Source organism: Oncorhynchus masou, chromosome 32, assembly GCF_036934945.1.
Source record: "Oncorhynchus masou masou isolate Uvic2021 chromosome 32, UVic_Omas_1.1, whole genome shotgun sequence".
Taxonomy (NCBI): domain Eukaryota; kingdom Metazoa; phylum Chordata; class Actinopteri; order Salmoniformes; family Salmonidae; genus Oncorhynchus; species Oncorhynchus masou.
This window is the reverse complement of record NC_088243.1, coordinates 85,661,693-85,688,023: the sequence shown is the minus strand read 5'-3', so window position 1 is coordinate 85,688,023 and position 26,331 is coordinate 85,661,693. Positions and strand designations below refer to the sequence as shown.

General features: G+C 42.0%; 2 protein-coding genes across 4 annotated transcripts in view; one reads left to right on the top strand and one right to left on the bottom strand.

Moving 5' to 3' along the window:
* Nucleotides 1–7,463: 7,463 nt before the first annotated feature.
* On the bottom strand, nt 7,464–12,668 carry LOC135526745 (copper transport protein ATOX1-like). Of its 2 annotated transcripts, none has more exons than XM_064955370.1 (4): nt 12,279–12,668; nt 8,644–8,716; nt 8,056–8,213; nt 7,464–7,986 (listed from the first exon to the last, which is right to left on the bottom strand). In XM_064955370.1, the coding sequence occupies exons 1-3, from the start codon at nt 12,285–12,287 to the stop codon at nt 8,086–8,088; spliced, it is 210 nt and encodes a 69-aa protein (XP_064811442.1). In that variant the 5' UTR covers nt 12,288–12,668; the 3' UTR covers nt 7,464–7,986; nt 8,056–8,085. The 2 variants fall into 2 exon arrangements, with proteins under 2 accessions (XP_064811442.1, XP_064811441.1); XM_064955369.1 differs by having other exon boundaries at nt 7,464–7,922.
* Nucleotides 12,669–13,008: 340 nt separating this feature from the next.
* The window catches only part of LOC135526744 (proton-coupled amino acid transporter 1-like), a 38,888-nt gene continuing 25,565 nt past the window's right edge, over nt 13,009–26,331 (top strand). For both annotated transcript variants that reach the window (XM_064955363.1, XM_064955364.1), the window contains exon 1: nt 13,009–13,234. The gene's annotated coding sequence lies outside the window, so the exon portion shown is untranslated. The remainder of the gene's footprint in view (nt 13,235–26,331) is intronic.

Below are 26,331 nucleotides of genomic sequence, written 5' to 3'. Positions count from 1 at the left end.
GATTGTCAGTTAGTCGTACTCTCTGTAATTACACTGAGACACACAGAGGACACCAGGTGACGCTGACGGTGATGTCATCGTGTGGAGCAGTTTTTAGGCCCATCCATGATGTGTTTTAGGCTTCTCTAGCATACAGATGTCAAATTGTTCATATTGAGAGAGAAAGTGTATTTGATTATCAAGAAATAAAAGGACCTATTTTGGCAGGAGGCAGAGAAGAAGACCTATTTTGGCAGGAGGCAGAGAAGAAGACCTATTTTGGCAGGTTGCAGAGAAGAAGACCTATTTTGGCAGGTTGCAGAGAAGAAGACCTATTTTGGCAGGTTGCAGAGAAGAAGACCTATTTTGGCAGGAGGCAGAGAAGAAGACCTATTTTGGCAGGAGGCAGAGAAGAAGACCTATTTTGGCAGGATGCAGAGAAGAAGGCCTATTTTGGCAGGTTGCAGAGAAGAAGACCTATTTTGGCAGGAGGCAGAGAAGAAGACCTATTTTGGCAGGAGGCAGAGAAGAAGACCTATTTTGGCAGGAGGCAGAGAAGAAGACCTATTTTGGCAGTTATTTCATTCTCGCATTAACTGACTGGGATAATAGCTAGAATGCATAGATTACTTAAAATTACTATCAAGGACAGCGAAGAACAGTGCAGAACAGTGAAGCCCTATAGACTGTCTGACAGATCTTCGAGCTACATTAATATAGCTAATAGTAGTCATTATCCATTCTTGAAATAGGACAGTATCTTTTACTACAGTCCAACAGGTGAAGAGACCTTTCAACAGGCTATAATTGAGGATTAGCTGCCAGCATGGCAGCCGACTAGTCCCTCTGAGTAGTGAAATGTCTGCAGATGCAGCCCACTGTTTAAAACTCTGATGACGTGGTGTATGGGAGTACTGAATCACAGCCTATGCTTAGTGTTCTGGTCTGGCCAGGCACTTTGGCTCACATCCTGCCCAGCTGGACAGAGGAGATGAAACATGGTGTTCAGGCCGTACAGAGGAATTAAGGACATTGGTCATTAATTTGAGATTCCACAGAAAAGTTACTTTACTGAAACTTTCACTAAATCTTAAAAATGACATCGTAAATTTGAGCATAAACCGGTCTGTTTATTGTTAACAAATTAAAGGGTGCAGTGTTCTTAATTCCATTTTTAGGATGACTCCAATGTCTTTCAGTCACAGAACATGTGGCTTCAACTCTCTCAAATAAACACATCGTCCATTTTGGGTTCTTCCTAGAGGCTAGTCTTTTTCTATTTGAAGTTCTGATAGGGGTTATGTGTGTGTTATGTTAGTGTCTGCATGAGCATGAGAGGATAATCTGTGTCTGGAGTTGTCTTGTGTCTGAAGGTGTCTTTTTCTATGAGGCTCGGATAGAAGCTGAGTCTGTTATTGTCTTCTGTTTGAGCAGTAGAGCAGTCTGTCTCTGTGTCTCTATGTTTGTAAATGTCTCTGTGTCTCTAAATGTCTCTGTCTGTAAATGTCTCTGTGTCTTTAAATGTCTCTGTCTCCAAATGTCTCTATGTCTCTAAATGTGTCTGTCTGCTAATTTCTCTGTGTTTCTGTGTCTCTAAATGTCTCTATGTCTCCAAATATCTGTGTCTATAAATGTCTCTGTCTCTATGTTTCTAAATGTCTCTGTGTCTCTAAATGTCTCTATGTCTCCAAATGTCTGTGTCTATAAATGTCTCTGTCTCTATGTTTCTAAATGTCTCTGTGTCTCTAAATGTCTATGTGTCTCTAAATGTCTCTAAATGTCTCTATGTCTCTATGTTTCTAAATGTCTCTGTGTCTCTAAATGTCTCTATGTCTCTAAATGTCTCTATGTCTCTATGTTTCTAAATGTCTCTGTGTCTCTAAATGTCTCTATGTCTCTATGTTTCTAAATGTCTCTGTGTCTCTAAATGTCTCTGTGTCTAAATGTCTCTGTGTTCCTAAATGTCTCTAAATGTCTCCGTGTCGCTAAATGTCTCTATGTCTTCAAATGTCTATGTGTCTCTAAGGGTAGCCTAGTGGTTAGAGCGTTGGACTAGTAACCGGAAGGTTGCGAGTTCAAACCCCCGAGCTGACAAGGTACAAATCTGTCGTTCTGCCCCTGAACAGGCAGTTAACCCACTGTTCCTAGGCCGCCATAGAAAATAAGAATTTGTTCTTAACTGACTTGCCTGATTAAAAAAAAATAAATAAATATCCCTGTATCTCAAAATGTCTCTGTCTCCAAATATATCTCTCTGTCTCTAAATGTCTCTGTGTCTCTAAATGTCTCTGTCTCCAAATATATCTGTGTGTCTCTAAATGTCTCTAAATGTCTCTAAATGTCTCTCTGTCTCTAAATGTCTCTGTATCTCAAAATGTCTCTGTCTCCAAATATATCTGTGTGTCTCTAAATGTCTCTGTGTCTCTAAATGTCTCGAAATTTCTCTGAATGTCTGTATCTCTAAATGTCTATGTCTATGTCTCTGTATCTCTAAATTTCTCTTTCTCTAAATGTCTCTGTGTCTGTATCCATCTCTGTGTCTCTAAATGTCTCTGTCTGTATCCGTCTCCATGTCTCTGTGTCTGTATCCGTCTCTGTGTCTGTATCCGTCTCCGTGTCTCTAAATGTATATGCGTCTCTAAATGTATCTGTGTCTGTATCTGTCTCTGTGTCTCTAAATGTGTCTGTATCCGTCTCTGTGTTTCTAAATGTCTCTGTGTCTCTAAATGTCTCTAAATGTCTCTAAATGTATCTGTGTCTGTATCCGTCTCTGTGTCTCTAAATGTCTCTGTGTCTCTAAATGTATCTGTGTCTGTATCCGTCTCTGTGTCTCTAAATGTCTCTATGTCTCTGTGTCTGTATCCATCTCTGTGTCTCTATTTCTCTGTGTCTGTATCCGTCTCTGTGTCTCTAAATGTCTCTATGTCTCTAAATGTCTCTGTGTCTCTGTGTCTGTATCCGTCTCTGTGTCATGTCTGCAGCTGCCATTTTTATAGATGGAGCCGTGATTTTAGAAGAGGAGGAAGTCTAAACAAACCACTGATCTGAGATCAGTCTACCTGTTCCATGTTATCAGCAGCACTATCAGCCTTCCTGGCCAGAGGAGACATTCAACTTTGGAATGCAATGAAAATCACTGCTGTGAGCTCGTCAGAACAAGCCCGGGGTGTTCTGATGTCGATCATTGCTGCAGCTCCACAATAAATGCTGTCTGATTCTTGGTATTTGTTTGAAAAGACAGGTCTCACAGTATCCATCAGCAGCAGCTGGGACTGGAATTATGTTGTCTAAAAAGTATCACTAAGTATTAATTCGCTTTATTTTGTGCACCTTCAATCATACTACAAAATGGTATTTAAAGAGGCAAGGCTGCTGTTTGGCTGGTAAACTAATTATAGATTGTGGCTTTAATATCTGGCTCCATTGCGTTCCATTGTTGGCTGTGTAAAGTCAGAGTTTAGACACCAACAATGTATTTTCATTACCTTCTCCAATTTGACTTCTGTAGGCGAGTGGAGCCTAAAACAAGGGCCCCCGCACATTGACTCTGTACCGGTACCCCCCTGTATATAGTCTCACTATTGTTATTTTACTGCTGCTCTTTAATTACTTGTTCATTTTATTTCTTATTCTTGTTCATATTCTTTAGTATTATTATTTTTGTATTCATGTTTGTATTTTTTTTAAACTGCATTGTTGGTTAGGGGCTCGTAAGTGAGCATTTCACTGTAAGGTCTACACCAGTTGTATTCAGCATTTCACTGTAAGGTCTACACCAGTTGTATTCGTGCATGTGAATAATAAAATGTGATTTGATTTAGATTTGAATTAAATCTAATGATGTGGGCAGTGCAGCCAATCCAACCATGTCTGTATGCCCACTGTTGCATATTTACTCTCAGCACTCCATATGCACATTTAACTCAATTCTGGATAAATCAGATTTCTGTTTCCTTTGGCAGGGACCACAGGATCTGACAGGAGCGTTTCCCTCCCCTCAGGAGGACGGCCTCACTGGTCAACTCAGGAAAGAGTCAGACGGGGTAGTGAGAGGAGTGTGAATTTACTGTACCTCCCTGGGATTTCCTATCTAAACTGTTGAGACACTTGATTGAACAGCCAATTATTCAATCATAGCTCATCAATCAGTCTCTATATTAAACTAGCAACAGTCTTGGGTTGCAGGAATTCCAAAAAGTGACAAATATTTTAATGTACATTTTAACAACACCTACAGTAAGTTATCTATTACGTAATATCGTGTTTTATTACTGTTTGATTCATTCAGTCGCAAATGTATTTATTTATTTATAAATTATTATTATTACTTATTATTACTTTTATTTTTTTATTTAGAAATATTTAGAAATGTAAAAATAAGTCTTCCTGTTTCCATAGATCTCCCTCTACAATGAATAAGTTGAGTGAAGCGTTATAATTGTCACTAGATAGCCTTCATTATTTTGTGGATGAAAGCAATACAGATGATTTTTACAATAACAAAGTATTTAATAAGCATGTGTTCCCAGATATACCTGCCTTATGGACAACGTTTGCCAAAATCACAAAAACAAATAGACTGTATTTGTGACCGTCTAGCTAAGCCAGTATCATTTGTGATAGAATAAACATGATATCATTGATAGAACAAAATACACATCACATTCTGAATGCAGGAACACAAAGATCCAAGGCTGTCATTGGACACAACCATTTCTGAACCAAAGAAGCCTAACCATTTCAATCAAGATAGGCTATAACGTGTAAACTAAAAGGCTATCCCTGATCTTCCAGTCATGAATTAATCTGACTGAGCTGCTTGAAAGAGGACATTTTCAAGAACAACTGAGGAACAGAGAAAGACAATAACGAGTGGCATGAGGAGCCCAGTAACCGTGATGACAGCCATGGTGTCTGTGGAGTTTAGGCTGTACACAACATGCCTGTGTGCCCCCATGGTGGCTGGTCCGACCGGAGGGGACCAGCGAGGGCCTGTTTGCCATTTTAATTTTTTAACTTTTACCTTTATTTAACCAGGCAAGTCAGTTAAGAACAAATTCTTATGACAGCCTAGAAACAGTGGGTTTACTGCCTGTTCAGGGGCAGAACAACAGATTTGTTCCTTGTCAGCACAGGGGTTTGAACTTGCAACCTTCCGGTTACTCGTCCAACGCTCTAACCACTAGGCTACCCATACAAAAATGAATACAAAAATAATAATAATAATAATAAAGAATATGAACAAGAATAAGAAATAAAATGAACAAGTAATTAAAGAGCAGCAGTAAAATAACAATAGTGAGACTATATACAGGGGGTACCGGTACAGAGTCAATGTGCGGGGGGGACAATGCCTTGTTTTAGGCTCTGCAACAGCTACGAAGGCTTCTCCAGTTGCACCGTGTTCCCAGCATGGACGGGTGAGCAGCGTTGCCGTTACATGTTGTCCTTTTGTGGAGGGAGAGTGACTACATCCCTCATCGCACCATACTCCCATTATAGTGCGCTACTTTTGACCGGAGGCCTATAGAGCGCTACGCTATCGGGGGGAATAAGGGTGCCATTTGGGATGCATGCAGTGCTATTCCAAACCACTGTACAGGAGAAGAATTGGGCCACTGTGACAGTATGTTGGTAGTAGTGTATGTGTGACATACTGTCATCAAACTCAAAGCGCTATGACAGCAGGCTCTTTCTTCAGGGTAAGCACATTTTGTCAGGCAGCAGTCTCCCACTCACAAGAAGTGATGAATGTGGGCTATTCATTAAACTGGGCTACATTGACGTACACATCTGTGTTATTCAAGAGAACGAGAACAGGTTTATAAAGTATATAACTTCAATTGCAGTATATAAGTACAATTACAGCACATTATAACTTGAGGCCTAGTCTCTTTTTAAAATGGTGGATGTTTCTCTCTAAATAACACAAACGGTGTACCTGAAATGGCTGACTGACTGCCTACTACTGTGTGTACAAATGACAACATAGGCTAAGTTGATGGCATGAATGTCACATACCTTATAAGTACCTATTTGATTCATTATCAGGTACATATAGTTTGTCTTGGATATTCCTCTCTGGCTCCAGTGCTCTCTCCTTTGCTGCTCTCTTCACTATCAGACCAGCTCTCGACAGTGGTAGGGGAGTCATTGCTGCACTACTCGATATTATCTCAGGTAGGCAATGAAATAATATCTCAGGTAGGCTATGAAATATGTCTCAGGTAGGTGTTTGTGCACGCTTAAGGATTTGTCACTGCATTAGAGCATTATGACATGGCGTGGAATCCAGATTGATATTAATCCAAACAGATATGCTGCGAATGGTTAAATGGAGTATCAGTTTGTATTCCAGGTTACATAATGCCCAGGATGTCAAAAAATACTTGCTAGTTTATATGCTGATTTCTGTTGGCTGCAATACATGCTTGGTGGGAATTTGTATGTGATCGGGATGCAAGATCAGCTTTTATACGCCAGATGTATTTGTTACTTGGAAGGTGTTTTTATCTTCATGTTTTAAATTATTTGTTACTTTTATTTTCTATTTTGCTTTTACCTAAAACCCTTTTTTTCTTCTTAAAACTTCTTAACGCGTTGTTAGTTAAAGGCCCGTCAGTAAGCATTTCCCTGTAGGGTCTACACTTGTATTCGGCGCACGTGACAAATACAATTCTATTTTGATTTTCCTCTCTTTCAATATATTATTAAGTTTTCATTGTTTTTTTGTTCTATCCCTCCCAGTGGTCCTGTGTACCAGTACTGTAATCCTCTTCCTGGTGTCCATCGAAGAGCAGTCATCACTGATGTTCAGATATCTTGGGTGGTCTTTCTACATCTGCTGTGCCACCCTCTTTTATCAATTGGTAGTGTCCGTTGTCCTGGGACTTGTGGAAGGTTCCGTTCGGATTGTACCAACTAACGTAGGGGTAAGGGATGGTTCGCCTGTCATAGCACCGTGGACTCAATCGCAAATTGTCAGAGATAGTATATACACCGTGTCTCATACCATGTCTTCTTGAAAATGTACTTTTTTCTAATAAAGTACATAACACTCTTACCCCTTCAGAATAAGCATGAAAAAGCTATATGATTTACAAATCTACTAACTGCAGCTCAATAATTTATCTTTGACGAAAACGGCTGATGTTGGCATTTGCACGGCTGAAGGTACATGACATTGTGCAAGAAACTGAAGTCGAATTCCACGCAATCGATGAAAAAGGGGCGGGATCCTCCTGTCAAATTAAACCAAGAACAAACACTACCACCTAGTGGCAGTCACATCATTCAATCTGGCAAGACATCTCCAAACTAAAATAATGTTACTCATCAGAACTTGTGTGCGGACCAATTTTGTTTTTATTATTTCTTATGTAAATTAGGCCGTATATTCTTGGGATAACAAACAGCTCTTTAGGACGGCCTTCCGCAGAAGGTTTGACTATGTGTGAAAATAAAAAATAAGAGGACAGGTGTCGTAGAATCACCGTTTTTTTTATTTGACATGTGGGTAAATATGAACAATATTCAGACAGCGAAAGGAAAACGTAATACAGGATGGTTGCCGTTCCCTCCAAATAATGTGAATTACAATAGGTGCTTTCATTAAGACAAAGCAGAGACAGCGATCTCTACATCCTTTCATGTCCCCGCAGTAAAGTTAACCCATATAGATAACATGATATATTTAATCCTGCGCATCAATCACACTGGATATTCACAGTGGATTCGTCCCAAAAGGGTACTCTATTCCATATACAGTGCCCTACTTTGGACCTGGGCCTTTATAGTGGCATTTGGGACACATAAATAATAGTGCTTAAATTACTGAAAGTGGACAGCTTGGCAGTGCAAGCTCATTCCAGTGGTCCATGAAGACATGTCAGCCAGGGTTCTTTCTTCTCATGATCATCCTTCATATAGGCACCAACCAACAGCTAACACACAGAAACAAGGACACGATAAGGCTAAACAGGTTGTGATGGTGAGAAGAGGAAGGAGCTGTAGGGATGGATGGGAAGTTTGGTCAATATTGAATTTATTGTCACTTAATATATTTAGAGAGTTCACCTGTTCTATAGAGGAAAGAGGATTGATTCGTCACTTGGGGCCGATGTAGTTAGCTTCCTTTCCAGTCTTCTTAAGTGTTTCCAGAAGCACGTCCGTGTCCTTGTCAGACTCAATGAAAACCTTCTTGTTGGGGAGGTCGATCTCAAATTGGACACCACCTTACGCCAACAAATAAGACAGAAAGAGAAAATAAAACCATTTTAGCAAGCCAGTCAATATGACACAAGTAATCTATATTTGCTGAATTTAGCTAAACCAAAGCACACCATTCTCAACAAAGTGTGTGAGCCTGTGTGTGTGTTGTTTAAAAGATGTTCCAGAAAGCTGGATTTGCTGTGACATTTAGCTACTCACCCAGTTTATTGAGAACTCGGGAGACATTTAGCTACGCACACAGTTTATTGAGGACTCGGGTGACATTTAGCTACTCACACAGTTTATTGAGGACTCGGGTGACATTTAGCTACTCACCCAGTTTATTGAGGACTCGGGTGACATTTAGCTACTCACCCAGTTTATTGAGGACTCGGGTGACATTTAGCTACTCACCCAGTTTATTGAGGACTCGGGTGACATTTAGCTACTCACCCAGTTTATTGAGGACTCGGGTGACTGCCCCAGAGCATCCCTCACATGTCATGTCCACAAAGAATTCGTGCTTCTGTGGGAATAATTCACAAAATGATTCATATTCCAGGGGTAGTGTGTCATTCTCATGCTAGTATGGGACAGCTAACCAGTTAGCAAGCAATGACTAGCTAAGCTAGCTAGCTATGTATTCATTTGATAAAATCAGGCTGTAATACACAATTAATTGGCATATACAGCCTGAAAAATCATGTAAAATGTTCCTTACAAGCCAGAATGTTGAATAAAATTACATTTAAACTTACTCTACATCGGTTTTCTGTGCGGTTTAATTTGTTCTTCAGCTGCTTGAAATTTGAGACAAAATATCCACAGGAAAGTATTGTTAACCTATAGAGCCCCACAGTGGTGATGTCATAATACCCATAAAATCTAGTGGTCAAATGGTTCCAATCGTTTTTTTCACCATTCTCATTTTTCCCATAAGGGATTTTAGAAACACTTAAATAAGGGCTGTGTTTCGTGTAGGCTTACCCTGGAGTGACATTTTGATACCCATGTAAATCTCTCTCGGACAAGGTGACTTGATCGATATATTCGGCTCTGCAGTGAAAGTGTCCACCACCATGGACTCTTCAGGAGCACCATTCAAACCCTCAACCCTTGTAACATCTGTTGCATATGAAATGCTCTGGACAGCCCTGTCTTTGGCCACCTCATTGTCTTTCCTTCTTGTGGGGCATTCCAAAGACGTGGCTTCATGGTTCCCTCCACAGTTACAACATGTCACATGTTCATCACTTTTATAACACATGACATGATCTTTCCCACAACTTGGACATCTTGTCTTCTCCCTTCTGCAAACACTTGCTACATAACCAAAAGCTTCACAGTGATCACACTGCATTGGTCTTGGGATAAATGCTTTGACTCTGTAGTTTCTACAGTGCAATCGGAAAGTATTCCGACCCCGTGACTTTTGCCATATTTTGTTACATTACAGACTTATTCTAAAATCGCTTAAATGTTTATTTTCCCCTCATCAATCTAAAACACAATAACCCATAATGACAAAGCAAAAACAGGTTTATATAATTTTTTGGCAAATGTATTACAAATAAAAAAAAACTGAAATATTCAGACCCTTTACTCAGTACTTTGTTGAAGCACCTTTGGCAGCGATAAACAGCCTAGAGTCTTCTTGGGTATGACGCTACAAGCTTGGCACACCTGTATTTGGGGAATTTCTCCCATTCTTCTCTGTAGATCTTCTCAAGCTGTCAGGTTGGATGGGGAACGTCGCTGCACAGCTATTTCCAGGTGTTCGATCAGGTTCAAGTCCGGGCACTGGCTGGGCCACTCAAGGTAATTTAGAGACTGGTCCCGAAGCTACTCCTGCGTTGTCTTGGTTGTGTGCTTAGGGTCGTTGTCCTATTGGAAGGTGAACCTTCGCCCCAGTCTGAGATCCTGAGACCTATGGAGCAGGTTTTCATCAAGGACCTCTCTGTACTTTGCTCCGTTCATCTTTCCCTCGATCCTGACTAATCTCCCAGACCCTGTCGCTGAAAAACAGCTCAGACACAAGACGTATGTGGCAGGGTCTACAGACAATCACAAACTACAAAAGGAAAATTAGCCATGTCGCGGACACCAACGTCTTGCTCCTCGACAAGCTAAACAGCTTCTTCACCCGCTTTGAGGATAACACAGCTCCACCGACGCCGGCCCGCTACCAAGGACTGTGGGCTCTCCTTCTCTGTGGCCAATGTGAGTAAGACATTTAAATGTGTTAACCCTCGCAAGGCTGCTGGTCCAGACGGCATCCCTAGCCACGTCCTCAGAGCATGCACAGACCAAGACCAGTTGGTTGGTGTGTTTACGGACATATTCAATCTCTCCCAATTCCAGTCTGCTGTCCCTACATGCTTCAAGACAGCCACAATTGTTCCTGTACCCAATAATGCAAAACTGAACGAAATGAACAAAATGACTATTGCCCTGTAGCACTCACCTCTGTCATCATGAAGTGCTTTGAGAGAGTAGTCAAGGATCAGTTCACCTCCATCTTACCTGCCACCCACTTAAATTTGCTTACTGCCCCAATAGGTCCACAGACGATGCAATCGCCATCACACTGCCCTATCCCATGTGGACAATGTGGACAAGAGGAATACCTATGTAAGAATGCTGTTCATTGACTATAGCTCAGCATTCAACACCACAACACCAAGCTCATCATTAAGCTCGAGGCCCTGGGTCTGAACCCCACCCTGTGCAATTGGGTCCTGGACTTCCTGATGGGCTGCCCCCAGGTGGTGAAGGTAGGAAACAACACCTCCACTTCACTGATTCTCAACACTGAGGCCCCACAAGGGTGCATGCTCAGTCCCCTTCTGTATTCTGTTCACCCATGACTGCGTGGCCACGCACACCTCCAATTCAATCATCAAGTTTGCAGACGACACTACAGTCGTATGCTTGATTACCAACAACGACGAGACAGCCTACAGGGAGGAGGTGAGGGTTACGGGAGTGTGGTGCCGCGAAAACAACCTCTCACTCAACATCAACAAAACAAAGACGATCATGGACTTCAGGAAACAGCAGAGGGAGCATCCCCCCATCCACATCGACGGGACAGCGGTAGAGAAGGTAGAAAGTTAAGTTCCTCTGTGTACACATCACTGACAAACTGAAATGGTCCACCCACACAGACAGTGTGGTGAAGGAGGCGCAACAACGCATCACAGGGGGCATCACAGGGGCCAAAAAAATCATCAAGGACAACCACCACCCGAGCCACTGCCTGTTCACCCCGCTATCATCCAGAAGGCGAGGTCAGTACAGGTGCATCAAAGCTGGGACCGAGAGACTGAAAAACAGCTTCTATCTCAAGGCCATCAGACTTTGAAATAGCCATCACTAGCACAGATAGGCTGCAGCCTACATACACAGACTTGAAATCATTGGCCACTTTAATAAATGGAACACTAGTCACTTTAATAATGTTTACATATCTTGCATTACTCATTTCATATGTATATACTGTATTCTATTCTACTGTATCTTAGTCTATGCTGCTCTGACATTGCTCCTCCACATATACATATATTTTTATTTTAACCTTTATTGAACTAGGCAAGTCAATTAAGAACAAATTCTTATTTACAATTACGGCCTACACCGGCCAAACCCGGACGACGCTGTCAGCTGCTCTAGGGGGTCCCAATCACGGCCGGTTGTGATACAGCCTAGAATCGAACCAGTGTGTCTATAGTGACGCCTCAAGCACTGAGATGCAGTGCCTTAGACCCATTCCTTACATAGATTTGCGTGTTTTGGGTATATGTTGTGTAATTGTTATATTACTTATTAGATATTGCTGCACTGTCGGAACTATAAGCACAAGCATTTCGCTACAGGTAAACTAGTTAGTTTCCTGTGGATATTTTGTCTCAAGGACAAACCGCACAGACAACCGGTAGACTACGTGTAAATATAATTGTATTAAACGTTCTGGCCTGTAAGGAACATTTACACGATTTTGCAGGCATTAGTTTCAGGCTGTATATGTATCAAAGCACTGCAATCTCAGCACCAGCTAGCTACTTAACAATGTAACAATAACATCTTACGGTCGTCATGTTGCTGTTGAGTTCAAGATTGACGTTCGCCTCTTTCAAAGCTTGCACGACTAACTCGGTGGTGAATGTGTTGCTGCCGGGCGAGCGACATCAAAGTTAGGGACCATCAACACTTTGCTATATATTGGTGAAAGTAACTTGCCATTTTTTAGGCAAAATTCACATGTATAACGTTAGTGGGAAGAGAGCACAATTGTACTGACTAATATATTTTTTTCCAGAACACTTTACAATTAAATAATTTTGGGAGAAGTATTTTTTTTCCCCCATAGCTACATTGTTGCAGGTCACTTATCCAGATCCCTTAATATGTCACACTGGAATGCGGAAGTTGTTTTATCATTCTGGAACGTTTTGGAATTCTTTCTTTTTTTTTAGGAATCAGCTACAATTGAACCAAATATGAAACAAAGGCCGAGTTCGCGAAAAAGTGACACATGGTGTCACAATATCGATAGATTCTGGTGTGGATTTACATTTTTCAGATAAAAAATAAAAAAAGACAAGCCCAGTCTTCTCAATGGGCGAACACGCAGCGCTTACGCTTGTATCAACTTGGCCAATTAAATGTTTGTGGTGATGTTTCACACCAAACAATCGGCATAATTTCAGACTATCGATAATTGACTTAGCTAGTTTTGATGGAAATAGATAGTTTGCGTAACAAGACAGCTAGCAAGCTACAAAATCAAGTATCCAACATTTGGTCAGCTGACATGCACCCTCTTCCAAACCATGTGACCAAACGACCTTTGCACCGGTAGTGGTCTTCAAAACGCTAGCATTAGCAGTTCACTTGTATTTTTTTTACAGAGATCGCCTTTTCCTCTGACATCAAGTACAATATCGACGTGCATAGTAGGAAAAAATACTGCTCTGCCAAGAGATGCCCCTCTAGAGAACTCCTTTGATCTAACACTACCGAGGCAGGAATCACCGCTTTACAGGTGAGTTATCGTGAATGAATCGTATATAACTAGCTAGCTAACATTACTTAGAGAGGATTGGAGCATGCAAAACAAACAGATTGATGTTTTGTCTACTAACGTTAACCAGCTGGAGGTGATGTAGCTGTAATATGTGATCAAACAATGATGTTGATATAGACTAACTTGGCTAACAAATACAGCTCCAAACCGAACGGTTTCTAATGATGGCTTTGAGACCTTGTAAAAAAATGATCACTGTTTTGAAACTGCAGTAAAAGTGTAATAACTGCAGTCGACTGTTTTTTTTGGACGCAGTAATTGCACAATGTAATTTTTAGGGGGTAGGTGGGTCTAATGTGCCGTACCTAGCTAACGTTATACCTATAGCTTTTTGTTGTTGTCAGCTAGTAAATTTAAGTGGGTAGTTGTGGGTGAGTAGCTAACTGACAGCTACTGTGCCAAAGCCCTTTGGTAGGTACTTCTGTTAATTAATTGATCAATGAATGTCCTTTATTATGCCCAGATAAATGAGTAATGACGTCTGACGAAATACTGGGCCAGCTACTTCAACATTTTAGGCTAATCCAGGCATGTTTATATTCAGATGTAAAGCAAGGGCTAGTGGCATGTCCATGCAGTTTTCAAACAATGTACTGGTAAGTGCTAAAATAGAGGTGTGTTCCTGTCACCAGATCTCAGCTAGGGCTGGGCGATATATCAAATTAATGTTGTTTTGCACAATATTCCAAATGCCTGTATCGCAAGAATCAAGTTCTTTTGATGTTTTTTTTTTTAAATGAGTGTTTATGTCGGCTTGTTCTCATGGTGTGTTTTTGGTCTCCTCTCCTTCACTCCTGTGTTGTGTACACCTTCTCATTTACACCAGAGATCTGGATATAATGATGTTCACGTCTGCACCCTAACAATGGGAGTCATTGTACCGAAGGCGGGAGGGTAGATGACAAGCCCATAGAAAAGCATTATGCTTATTTTGAGAGCTTTTGGCCTCTTTCTCTCTGTTTACACACGCACTCATCAAGCCCCTCCCCCTGCCACTCACAAAATCAAATCACATTTTATTTGCCACATGCCTTGTCAACAACAGGTGTGTAGACAAACAGTGAAACGCTTACATACGGGTCCTTTTCCAACAGTGCAGAGTTAAAGGTAAACACACAGAGCAAAATATAATAGGAATAAATCAACAATGAGTAAAGATAACTTGGCCGTATACACAGGGTGCCAGTACCGAGTCCATAATGACTCGGCTGTATACACAGGGTGCCAGTACCGAGTCCATTATGACTTGGCTGTATACACAGGGTACCAGTACCGAGTCCATAATGACTTGGCTGTATACACAGGGTGCCAGTACCGAGTCCATAATGACTTGGCTGTATACACAGGGTGCCAGTACCGAGTCCATAATGACTTGGCTGTATACACAGGGTGCCAGTACCGAGTCCATAATGACTTGGCTGTATACACAGGGTGCCAGTACCGAGTCTATAATGACTTGGCTGTATACACAGGGTACCAGTACCGAGTCCATAATGACTTGGCTGTATACACAGGGTACCAGTACCGAGTCCATAATGACTTGGCTGTATACACAGGGTGCCAGTACCGAGTCCATAATGACTTGGCTGTATACACAGGGTGCCAGTACCGAGTCCATAATGACTTGGCTGTATACACAGGGTGCCAATACCGAGTCCATGTGCAGGGGTACTAGGTCATTGAGGTAGATATGTACATATAGGTAGGGATAAAGTGACTAGGCAACAGGATAGATAATAAACAGTAGCGTATGTTGATCATTTCAAAAGAGGTATTGCAAAAATGGTCAACACAGATAACCAATAGCTACTCGGACTAACTAATTTATAACTTATTAATAATTGTCTATAGGCCCATGCTGAATCTTTTCAGCCTCCTGTGGGGGAAGAGGCATTTTCATGGCCTCTTCATGACTGTGTTGCATTGAGCTTTTTAAAAAAACACAACCTTTTTAGGGGGTAGATCAGCTTTAATATTGCAGATTGTGGCTTCTATCAATGTAATTGTCTGCATCATTTCCAATCCCCCGGATTAAAAAAATAATTATATATATTCCCCTAACCACCCCTCCCCTAATTGGAGTAAACTAATGGACAACAACTTTTAGGCTTTTACTTCCAGCTTATACATACTATATACATTTTAAGGACACAGTCTATTTTCCAATAGTTATCGTTTGTTTGTTTTTAGGCCCATTCTTTCAGCCTCCATCAACCCCTCCCATCTTATCTCTGAAGACCATCCAGTTTTGATTTATATTTGGCAATTGTGATGTTTCAAAAAGGTTCTGAACCCGTATGTATACATTTTACATGAGTTCTTTTTTATTTTATTTTATTTTTAGTCCCACCCTTGAGAAATAATTTTACAGTAATGGAGGAGAAGTTGACCTTTCTACTGATAGCCTTTTTATGTCTCAACTCCTCAAATTACGTGCAGAGTAAACACTACTACAACGGGAGTATCAATGAACATTGATTTTTGGGAAATGAATCCTCAGTTTGTCGAGCACAGCATTGAGGTAACACGTACCGCTAGCAGCATTTTAGCCAAAGACTGTTATACTAGCTGTGTAGTCTATTTTTATAAATGTGCAAAAAGCATAAAACACAGTTTTGTATAAGGATATGGCAACTCGTTCTCATTTTGAGAAATGTGGTAGGCCACGTGATTTCAACATCTGAACAAAGTGGACAGTCTAGTATGCTGTTCAAACAGTCTGAGGTGAACAGAAAGGTGGCCATACTTCAACTGTTCAGCCTTATGAACTAGCAAATAGATCCAAGTTGGTTAAACTTGAAATATAATGATTAGCTGGCTACTTACTAGAACGGGGGCTTGTGTTTGAGAGATTGTTTATGAGATCTGTGTTCATTTTCTATAATGCCTGATATAAGAAGTTAGTCATTATTATTGAAATGTGCATGATTCTGGTTAAATTTATAACACAAATTCTATTTTCATTGAAAGACTTGAAAGTCAGATCAGTAATTATTGCAAAAAAGCAGGTTAAACTATTTCTATTAAATTATTAGTGGGTCTTATGGTCGTGGAAGGTTTATATTTGGCCTAGGTATAACTTCACAAGCCCTGAATTCATTAGATTATCGCTGACTGTTTGAAATGCATTATATTTGACCTTTTTTTTTCATTGTACAACAAAGCTTATTTAGAGAAAACAATATACAAAAAAAGAGATGCTGTATATATTGTAAATCGCAAATAAATTACAAAAATATATTTTTAGGGCGTATCACCCAGCTCTACTTTCAACCTAGTTGAACACATTTGGGAGATTCTGGAGCAGCACCTGAGACTGCATTCTCCACCACCATGAACAAAACACAGGTTGTCATGAGTCTTGCCTTGGAGGCAGCTCTGCAGAGTTGTCATAAAATCCAATTTGATTTCAACGACACTGCTAACTGTAATGCCTAACCTTAAATTACAACCAAAAATATAATTTCATGAGTTTTTACAATCCAGACCATTTTTGCTTTGCAGTTGGCACATCTAGAAGAAACCGTTCCGTTCTGCTTCCAGGGCAAGAGTTGTTACAATAAACATCAACCTGACAATTATAGAGTTCCAGAGGAATATCACCTGTCAGACAGAGACTAGTTAGAGGAACGCCACCTGTCAGACAGACTAGTTAGAGGAACGCCACCTGTCAGACAGAGACTAGTTAGAGGAACGCCACCTGTCAGACAGAGACTAGTTAGAGGAATATCACCTGTCAGACGGAGACTAGTTAGAGGAATACCACCTGTCAGACGGAGACTAGTTAGAGGAATATCACCTGTCAGACGGAGACTAGTTAGAGGAATATCACCTGTCAGACGGAGACTAGTTAGAGGAATACCACCTGTCAGAGACTAGTTAGAGGAACACCACCTGTCAGACAGAGACTAGTTAGAGGAATATCACCTGTCAGACGGAGACTAGTTAGAGGAATACCACCTGTCAGAGACTAGTTAGAGGAACACCACCTGTCAGACAGAGACTAGTTAGAGGAATATCACCTGTCAGACAGAGACTAGTTAGAGGAATATCACCTGTCAGACGGAGACTAGTTAGAGGAATACCACCTGTCAGAGACTAGTTAGAGGAACACCACCTGTCAGACAGAGACTAGTTAGAGGAATATCACCTGTCAGACGGAGACTAGTTAGAGGAACACCACCTGTCAGACGGAGACTAGTTAGAGGAGAGGAATATCACCTGTCAGACGGAGACTAGTTAGAGGAACATCACCTGTCAGACGGAGACTAGTTAGAGGAACACCACCTGTCAGACGGAGACTAGTTAGAGGAGAGGAATATCACCTGTCAGACGGAGACTAGTTAGAGGAATATCACCTGTCAGACAGAGACTAGTTAGAGGAATATCACCTGTCAGACAGAGACTAGTTAGAGGAACACCACCTGTCAGACAGACTAGTTAGAGGAATATCACCTGTCAGACAGAGACTAGTTAGTGAATATCACCTGTCAGACGGAGACTAGTTAGTGAATATCACCTGTCAGACGGAGACTAGTTAGAGGAATACCACCTGTCAGACAGAGACTAGTTAGAGGAGAGGAATACCACCTGTCAGACAGAGACTAGTTAGAGGAATACCACCTGTCAGACAGAGACTAGTTAGAGGAATACCACCTGTCAGACAGAGACTAGTTAGAGGAATATCACCTGTCAGACAGAGACTAGTTAGAGGAATATCACCTGTCAGACAGAGACTAGTTAGAGGAACACCACCTGTCAGACAGAGACTAGTTAGAGGAATATCACCTGTCAGACAGACTAGTTAGAGGAGAGGAATATCACCTGTCAGACAGAGACTAGTTAGAGGAATATCACCTGTCAGACAGAGACTAGTTAGAGGAACACCACCTGTCAGACAGAGACTAGTTAGAGGAATATCACCTGTCAGACAGAGACTAGTTAGAGGAATACCACCTGTCAGACAGAGACTAGTTAGAGGAATATCACCTGTCAGACAGAGACTAGTTAGTGAATATCACCTGTCAGATGGAGACTAGTTAGAGGAATATCACCTGTCAGACGGAGACTAGTTAGAGGAACATCACCTGTCAGACGGAGACTAGTTAGAGGAATATCACCTGTCAGACAGAGACTAGTTAGAGGAATATCACCTGTCAGACGGAGACTAGTTAGAGTAATACCACCTGTCATACAGAGACTAGTTAGTGAATATCACCTGTCAGACGGAGACTAGTTAGAGGAATATCACCTGTCAGACGGAGACTAGTTAGAGGAATATCACCTGTCAGACGGAGACTAGTTAGAGGAATATCACCTGTCAGACAGACTAGTTAGAGGAACACCACCTGTCAGACAGACTAGTTAGAGGAACACCACCTGTCAGACAGAGACTAGTTAGAGGAACGCCACCTGTCAGACAGAGACTAGTTAGAGGAACATCACCTGTAAGACAGAGACGAGTTAGAGGAGAGGAATACCACCTTTCAGACAGAGACTAGTTAGAGGAGTGGAATACCACCTGTCAGACAGAGACTAGTTAGAGGAACACCACCTGTCAGACAGAGACTAGTTAGAGGAACATCACCTGTAAGACAGAGACTAGTTAGAGGAGAGGAATACCACCTGTCAGACAGAGACTAGTTAGAGGAATATCACCTGTCAGACAGACTAGTTAGAGGAACGCCACCTGTCAGACAGAGACTAGTTAGAGGAACGCCACCTGTCAGACAGACTAGTTAGAGGAATATCACCTGTCAGACAGAGACTAGTTAGAGGAATATCACCTGTCAGACAGAGACTAGTTAGAGAATATCACCTGTCAGACGGAGACTAGTTAGAGGAACACCACCTGTCAGACAGAGACTAGTTAGAGGAATATCACCTGTCAGATGGAGACTAGTTAGAGGAATATCACCTGTCAGACAGAGACTAGTTAGAGGAATATCACCTGTCAGACGGAGACTAGTTAGAGGAACACCACCTGTCAGACAGAGACTAGTTAGAGGAATATCACCTGTCAGACGGAGACTAGTTAGAGGAATATCACCTGTCAGACAGAGACTAGTTAGAGGAATATCACCTGTCAGACAGAGACTAGTTAGAGGAACACCACCTGTCAGACAGAGACTAGTTAGAGAATATCACCTGTCAGACGGAGACTAGTTAGAGGAATATCACCTGTCAGACAGACTAGTTAGAGGAATATCACCTGTCAGACAGAGACTAGTTAGAGGAATATCACCTGTCAGACGGAGACTAGTTAGAGGAGAGGAATATCACCTGTCAGACGGAGACTAGTTAGAGGAACGCCACCTGTCAGACGGAGACTAGTTAGAGGAATACCACCTGTCAGACGGAGACTAGTTAGTGAATATCACCTGGCAGTTGGAGACTAGTTAGAGGAATATCACCTGTCAGACAGAGACTAGTTAGAGGAATACCACCTGTCAGACAGAGACTAGTTAGAGGAATACCACCTGTCAGACAGAGACTAGTTAGAGGAATATCACCTGTCAGACAGAGACTAGTTAGAGGAATATCACCTGTCAGACGGAGACTAGTTAGAGGAACACCACCTGTCAGACAGAGACTAGTTAGAGGAACACCACCTGTCAGACAGAGACTAGTTAGAGGAACACCACCTGTCAGACGGAGACTAGTTAGAGGAATATCACCTGTCAGACGGAGACTAGTTAGAGGAATATCACCTGTCAGACAGAGACTAGTTAGAGGAATACCACCTGTCAGACAGAGACTAGTTAGAGGAATATCACCTGGCAGTTGGAGACTAGTTATAGGAATATCACCTGTCAGACAGAGACTAGTTAGAGGAATATCACCTGTCAGACAGAGACTAGTTAGAGGAATATCACCTGGCAAACAGACTAGTTAGAGGAATATCACCTGGCAGACAGAGACTAGTTAAAGGAGAGGAATAGTCTACCACCTGTCAGACGGCGTGAAAGTAGCTCTTCAAAACGTCTGTAGGCTATAGTAGTGAAACCTGCTTTTGTAAGCCCAGTCATTGGTCAGCCCAGTCATAGCGCAACAAATAACAATTCTAAATGTAATTGTGATTTAAACTTTGGTGGCCACAATTTAAAAGGAGCTATTTTTATTTCTTAATTGTAGGAAGGCCCTAAAATGGTTAGTCTCCAGCCACTGTAGTCATCGACTGTTCTCTCTGCTACCGCACAGCAACAGTACCGGAGTGCCAAGTCTAGGTCAAGAAGACTTCTTAACAGCTTCTACCCCCCCAAGCCATAAGACTCATATTACAGCTAATCAAATATCTACCCAGACTATTTGCATTCCCCCTCTTAATGCAACTGCTACTCTCTGTTTATTATCTTTGCATAGTCACTTTAATTCTAACTAAAGTTGAAGTCAGAAGTTTAAATGCACTTAGGTTGGAGTCATTAACTCGTTTTTAAACCACTCCACAAATTTCTTGTTAAAACAAACTATAGTTTTGGCAAGTCGGTGAGAACATCTACTCTGTGCACGACACAAGTAATTGTTCCAACAATTATTTACAGACAGATTATTTCACTGTATCACAGTTCCAGTGGCTCAGAAGTTTACGTACACTAATTTGACTGTGCCTTTAAACAGCTTGGAACATTCTCAAAAATTATGTCATGGCTTTAGAAGCTTCTGATAGGCTATTTGAGTCAATTTGAGGTGTACCTCTGGATGTATTTCAAGTTCTACCTTCAAATTCATTGCCTCTTTGCTTGACATCATGGGAAAATCGTAGACCACCACAAGTCTGGTTCATCCTTGGGAGCAATTTCCAAACGCCTGAAGATACCACGTTTATCTGTACAAACAATAGTACGGAAGTATAAACACCATGGGACCACGCAGCCGTCATACCGCTCAGGAAGGAGACACGTTCTGTCTCCTAGAGTGTGAATAGTGGTGTGAATAGTGCAAATCAATCTCAGAACAACAGCAAAGGACCTTGTGAAGATGCTGGAGGAAACGGGTACAAAAGTATCTATATCCACAGTAAAACGAGTCCGATATCGACATAACCTGAAAGGCCTCTCAGCACGGAAGAAGCCACTGCTCCAAAACCACCATTAAAAAAGCCAGACTACGGTTTGCAACTGCACATGGGGACAAAGATAGTAATTTTTTGAGAAATGTCCTCTGGTCTGATGAAACAAAAAAATAACTGTTTGGCTATAATGACCATTGTTATGTTTGGAGGAAAAAGGGGGAAGGGCTTGCAAACTGAATTACACAATCTCAACTGTGAAGCATGGGGGAGGCAGCATCATGTTGTGGGGGTGCTTTGCTGCAGGAGGGACTGGTGCACTTCACAAAATAGATGGCATAATGAGGATGGAAAATTATGTGGATATATTGAAGCAACATCTCGAGGCATCAGTCAGGAAGTTAACGCTTGGTCGCAAATGGGTCTTCCAAATGGACAATAACCCTAAGCATACTTCCAGAGTTGTGGCAAAATGGCTTAAGGACAACAAAGTCAAGGTATTGGAGTGGCCATCACGAAGCGCTGACCTCAATCCTATACAACATTTGTGGGCAGAACTGAAAAAGCGTGTGTAATCAATGAGGCCTACAAACCAGACTCGGTTACACCAGCTCTGTCAGGAGGAATGGGGAACATTCACCCAACTTATTGTGGGTAGCTTGTGGAAGGCTACCCGATACGTTTGACCCTAGTTAAACATTGTAAAGGAAATGCTACCAAATACTAATTGAGTGTATGTAAACTTCTGACCCACTGGGAATGTGATGAAATAAATCAAAGCTGAAATCAATAATTCTCTCTCCTATTATTCTGACATTTCACATTCTTAAAATAAAGTGGTGATCCTAACTGACCTAAAACAGGGATTATTTACTAGAATTAAATGTCAGGAATTATGAAACTGAGTTTAAATTTATTTGGCTAAGGTGTATGTTAACTTCCGACATCAACTGTACATATTACCTCGACTAACCGGTGCCGCCACTCATTGACTCTGTACCGGTACCCCCTGTATATAGCCTCCACATTGACTCTGTACCGGTACCCCCTGTATATAGCCTCCACATTGACTCTGTACTGGTACCCCCTCCTAAATAGCCTCCACATTGACTCTCTACCAGTACCCCCTGTATATAGCCTCCACATTGTCTCTGTACCGGTACCCCCTCCTAAATAGCCTCCACATTGACTCTGTACCGGTACCCCCTGTATATAGCCTCCACATTGACTCTGTACCGGTACCCCCTTCTAAATAGCCTCCACATTGACTCTGTACCGGTACCCCCTGTATATAGCCTCCACATTGACTCTGTACCGGTACCCCCTGTATATAGCCTCCACATTGACTCTGTACCGGTACCCCCTGTATATAGCCTCCACATTGACTCTGTACCGGTACCCCCTGTATATAGCCTCCACATTGTCTCTGTACCGGTACCCATGTATATAGCCTCCACGTTGTCTCTGTACCGGTACCCCCTGTATATAGCCTCCACATTGACTCTGTACCGGTTCCCCCTGTATATAGCCTCCACATTGACTCTGTACCGGTACCCCCTGTATATAGCCTCCACATTGACTCTGTACCGGTACCCCCTGTATATAGCCTCCACATTGACTCTGTACCGGTACCCCCTGTATATAGCCTCCACATTGTCTCTGTACCGGTACCCATGTATATAGCCTCCACATTGTCTCTGTACCGGTACCCCCTGTATATAGCCTCCACATTGACTCTGTACCGGTACCCCCTGTATATAGCCTCCACATTGTCTCTGTACCGGTACCCCCTGTATATAGCCTCCACATTGACTCTGTACCGGTACCCCCTGTATATAGCCTCCACATTGTCTCTGTACCGGTACCCCCTGTATATAGCCTCCACATTGTCTCTGTACCGGTACCCCCTGTATATAGCCTCCACATTGTCTCTGTACCGGTACCCCCTGTATATAGCCTCCACATTGTCTCTGTACCGGTACCCCCTGTATATAGCCTCCACATTGTCTCTGTACCGGTACCCCCTGTATATAGCCTCCACATTGACTCTGTACCGGTACCCCCTGTATAGCGCCTCGCTGTTGTTATTTTACTGAATCTCTTTAATTATTTGTTACTTTTATTTTTTACTTATCTGGTTTATACTGTTCTTTCGTTGTCCAGAAGCCAAAGGCTCAATCCTAGTCATATTAGCAACCCCTGCTAGCTGTTGCTATTATATTCCCACTCTTTCTAAAATTCTAACAGAGATTTTCATCTCTATCACAACTGCTCGCATTAGGTTAAGAAGGGTGTTTTCCGCGAATTACATTTTGGTAAATGTATGAAAATTATGTTTTATTCGCGGCTTTATTACAGGAGTTGCATGTTCAATAACAGGATATATTCTTTTGGTTTGCTGACTGAAAACGGGATATAGTCTTTTGGTTTGCTGACTGATAACAGGATATAGCCTTTTGGTTTGCTGACTGATAACAGGATATAGCCTTTTGGTTTGCTGACTGATAACAGGATATAGCCTTTTGGTTTGCTGACTGATAACAGGATATAGCCTTTTGGTTTGCTGACTGATAACAGGATATAGCCTTTTGGTTTGCTGACTGATAACAGGATATAGCCTTTTGGTTTGCTGACTGATAACAGGATATAGCCTTTTGGTTTGCTGACTGATAACAGGATATAGCCTTTTGGTTTGCTGACTGATAACAGGATATAGCCTTTTGGTTTGCTGACTGATAACAGGATATAGCCTTTTGGTTTGCTGACTGATAACGGGATATAGCCTTTTGGTTTGCTGACTGATAACGGGATATAGTCTTTTGGTTTGCTGACTGAAAACGGGATATAGCCTTTTGAACTGTCAGACAATAGGCTTGTCATTGTTGCATGTTTCCTTTAAGCTCTTAATGAAAAATGTCTTACTTGTAGGCATGCATATTATCAGAGAAGAGGCAAAGCAAGAGGTTTCACTCTCATCTAAATCTGTCCAAAATACACCTGCTCGTTGAACATCTCATTCCAAAATGATGGGCATTAATATGGAGTTGCCCCCCCCCCCTTTTTGCTGCTATAACAGCCTCCACTCTTCTGGGAAGGATTTCTACTACATGTTGGAACATTGCTGTGGGGACTTGCTTTCATTCTACCACTAGCACATTCGTGAGGTATGGCGCTGATGCTGGGCGTTATTTGGCATTCCATTTTATCCCAAAGGTGTTCGATGGGGTTGAAGTCAGGGCTCTGTGCAGGCCAGTCAAGTTCTTCCTTACACTGATCTCGACAAACCATTTCTGTGTGGGCCTTGCTTTGTGCACGGTGGCATTGTCATGCTTTAACAGGAAAGGGCCTTCCCCAAACTTGCCACAAAGTTGGAAGCACAGAATCGTCCAGAATGTCATTCTATACTATAGCGTTCCCTTCACTTGAAATAAGGGGCCCAAACCATGAAAAACAGCACCAGACCATTATTTCTCTTCCACCAAACTTTACGGTTGGCACGACTATGCATTGGTGCGGGTAGGGTTCTCCTGGCATCCACCAAACCCAGATTAGTCCGTCGTCTGCCAGATGGTGAAGTGTGATTCATCACGCAAGAGAACACATTACTACTGCTCCAGAGTCCAATGGCGGCAAGCTTTATACCAGTCCAGCCGACGCTTGGCATGGCGCATGGTGATCTTAGGCTTGTATGCTGCTGTTCGGCCATGGAAACTCATTTCATGAAGCTCCCGACGAACAGTTCTTGTGCTGAAATTACTTCCAGAAGCAGTTTGGAACTCGGGAGTGAGTGTTGCAACCGAGGACAGACGATTTATACAAGCTACACACTTCAGCACTCGGCGGTCCTGTTCTGTGAACTTGTGTGGCCTACCACTTCGCGGCTGAGCCGTTGTTGCTCCTAGACGTTGGGAAGGTGGCATCATATGACAGTGCCTCGTTGAACGTTACTGAGCTCTTCAGTTAGGCCATTCTACTGCCAATGTTTGTCTATTGAGATTGCAGGGCGGTGTGCTCGATTTTATGCACCTGTCAGCAAAGGATGTTGCTGAAATGGCCGAATCCACTAATTTGAAGGGGTGTTCACATACTTTTGTGTATATGTTGAGCCTAGCCCAGAGCTGAACCTCTAAACTGTCTGTATAACTGAGTCTATAAGGTCCAGTTCTGTGTTTATATTGCATCATCTGTAGAACTGTGCATTTTTCATGTCAGAAGTGATTTTCTTATTTGCATTTCATCATAACCTGGAACAAAGTAAATAAATACTGACACCATTCAGCAAATTGTATTGCTTCATGACGCCGACAGGTTAGAGGTCAAAAGTTTGGATCTATGAATATAGACTCCTAGCTAAGAAGGGTATCAACTCCTAGCTATGTATCTTCAATGCAAGATCATTTTCTATGTTCCTCCTCTGACAAGGAACAAAAAGAAAAAGAACTGTACTTGATTGTCTAAAAATAATAAATATTGATTAGGTTTAATAGGCATTTTTAAAAACTCACTTGACTACTTACTACTTGTCTAAGTTGTTCTTCATCACACATGGTAGCACATTGTGCTGCTAATAACCTACTGTCCATCACTCCCCTGAGGGAGGGAACTGATGGATTGGTACGTATGTACATAGGCCTACATATGTTGACAAATAAATTGGAAGTGAAAACCGAGAGAGACAACAAAATATCAGAAGTCACACTTTTAGGGGAACAGAATGTAGCCGGCCTCGTTGCCTTTTTCACAACAGGGGAACAGAATGTAGCCAGCCTCGTTGCCTTTTTCAGAACGGGAGAACAGAATGTAGCCAGCCTCGTTGCCTTTTTCACAACGGGAGAACAGAATGTAGCCTGCCTCGTTGCCTTTTTCAGAACGGGAGAACAGAATGTAGCCAGCCTCGTTGCCTTTTTCACAACGGGAGAACAGAATGTAGCCAGCCTCGTTGCCTTTTTCAGAACGGGAGAACAGAATGTAGCCAGCCTCGTTGCCTTTTTCACAACGGGAGAACAGAATGTAGCCTGCCTCGTTGCCTTTTTCACAACGGGAGAAC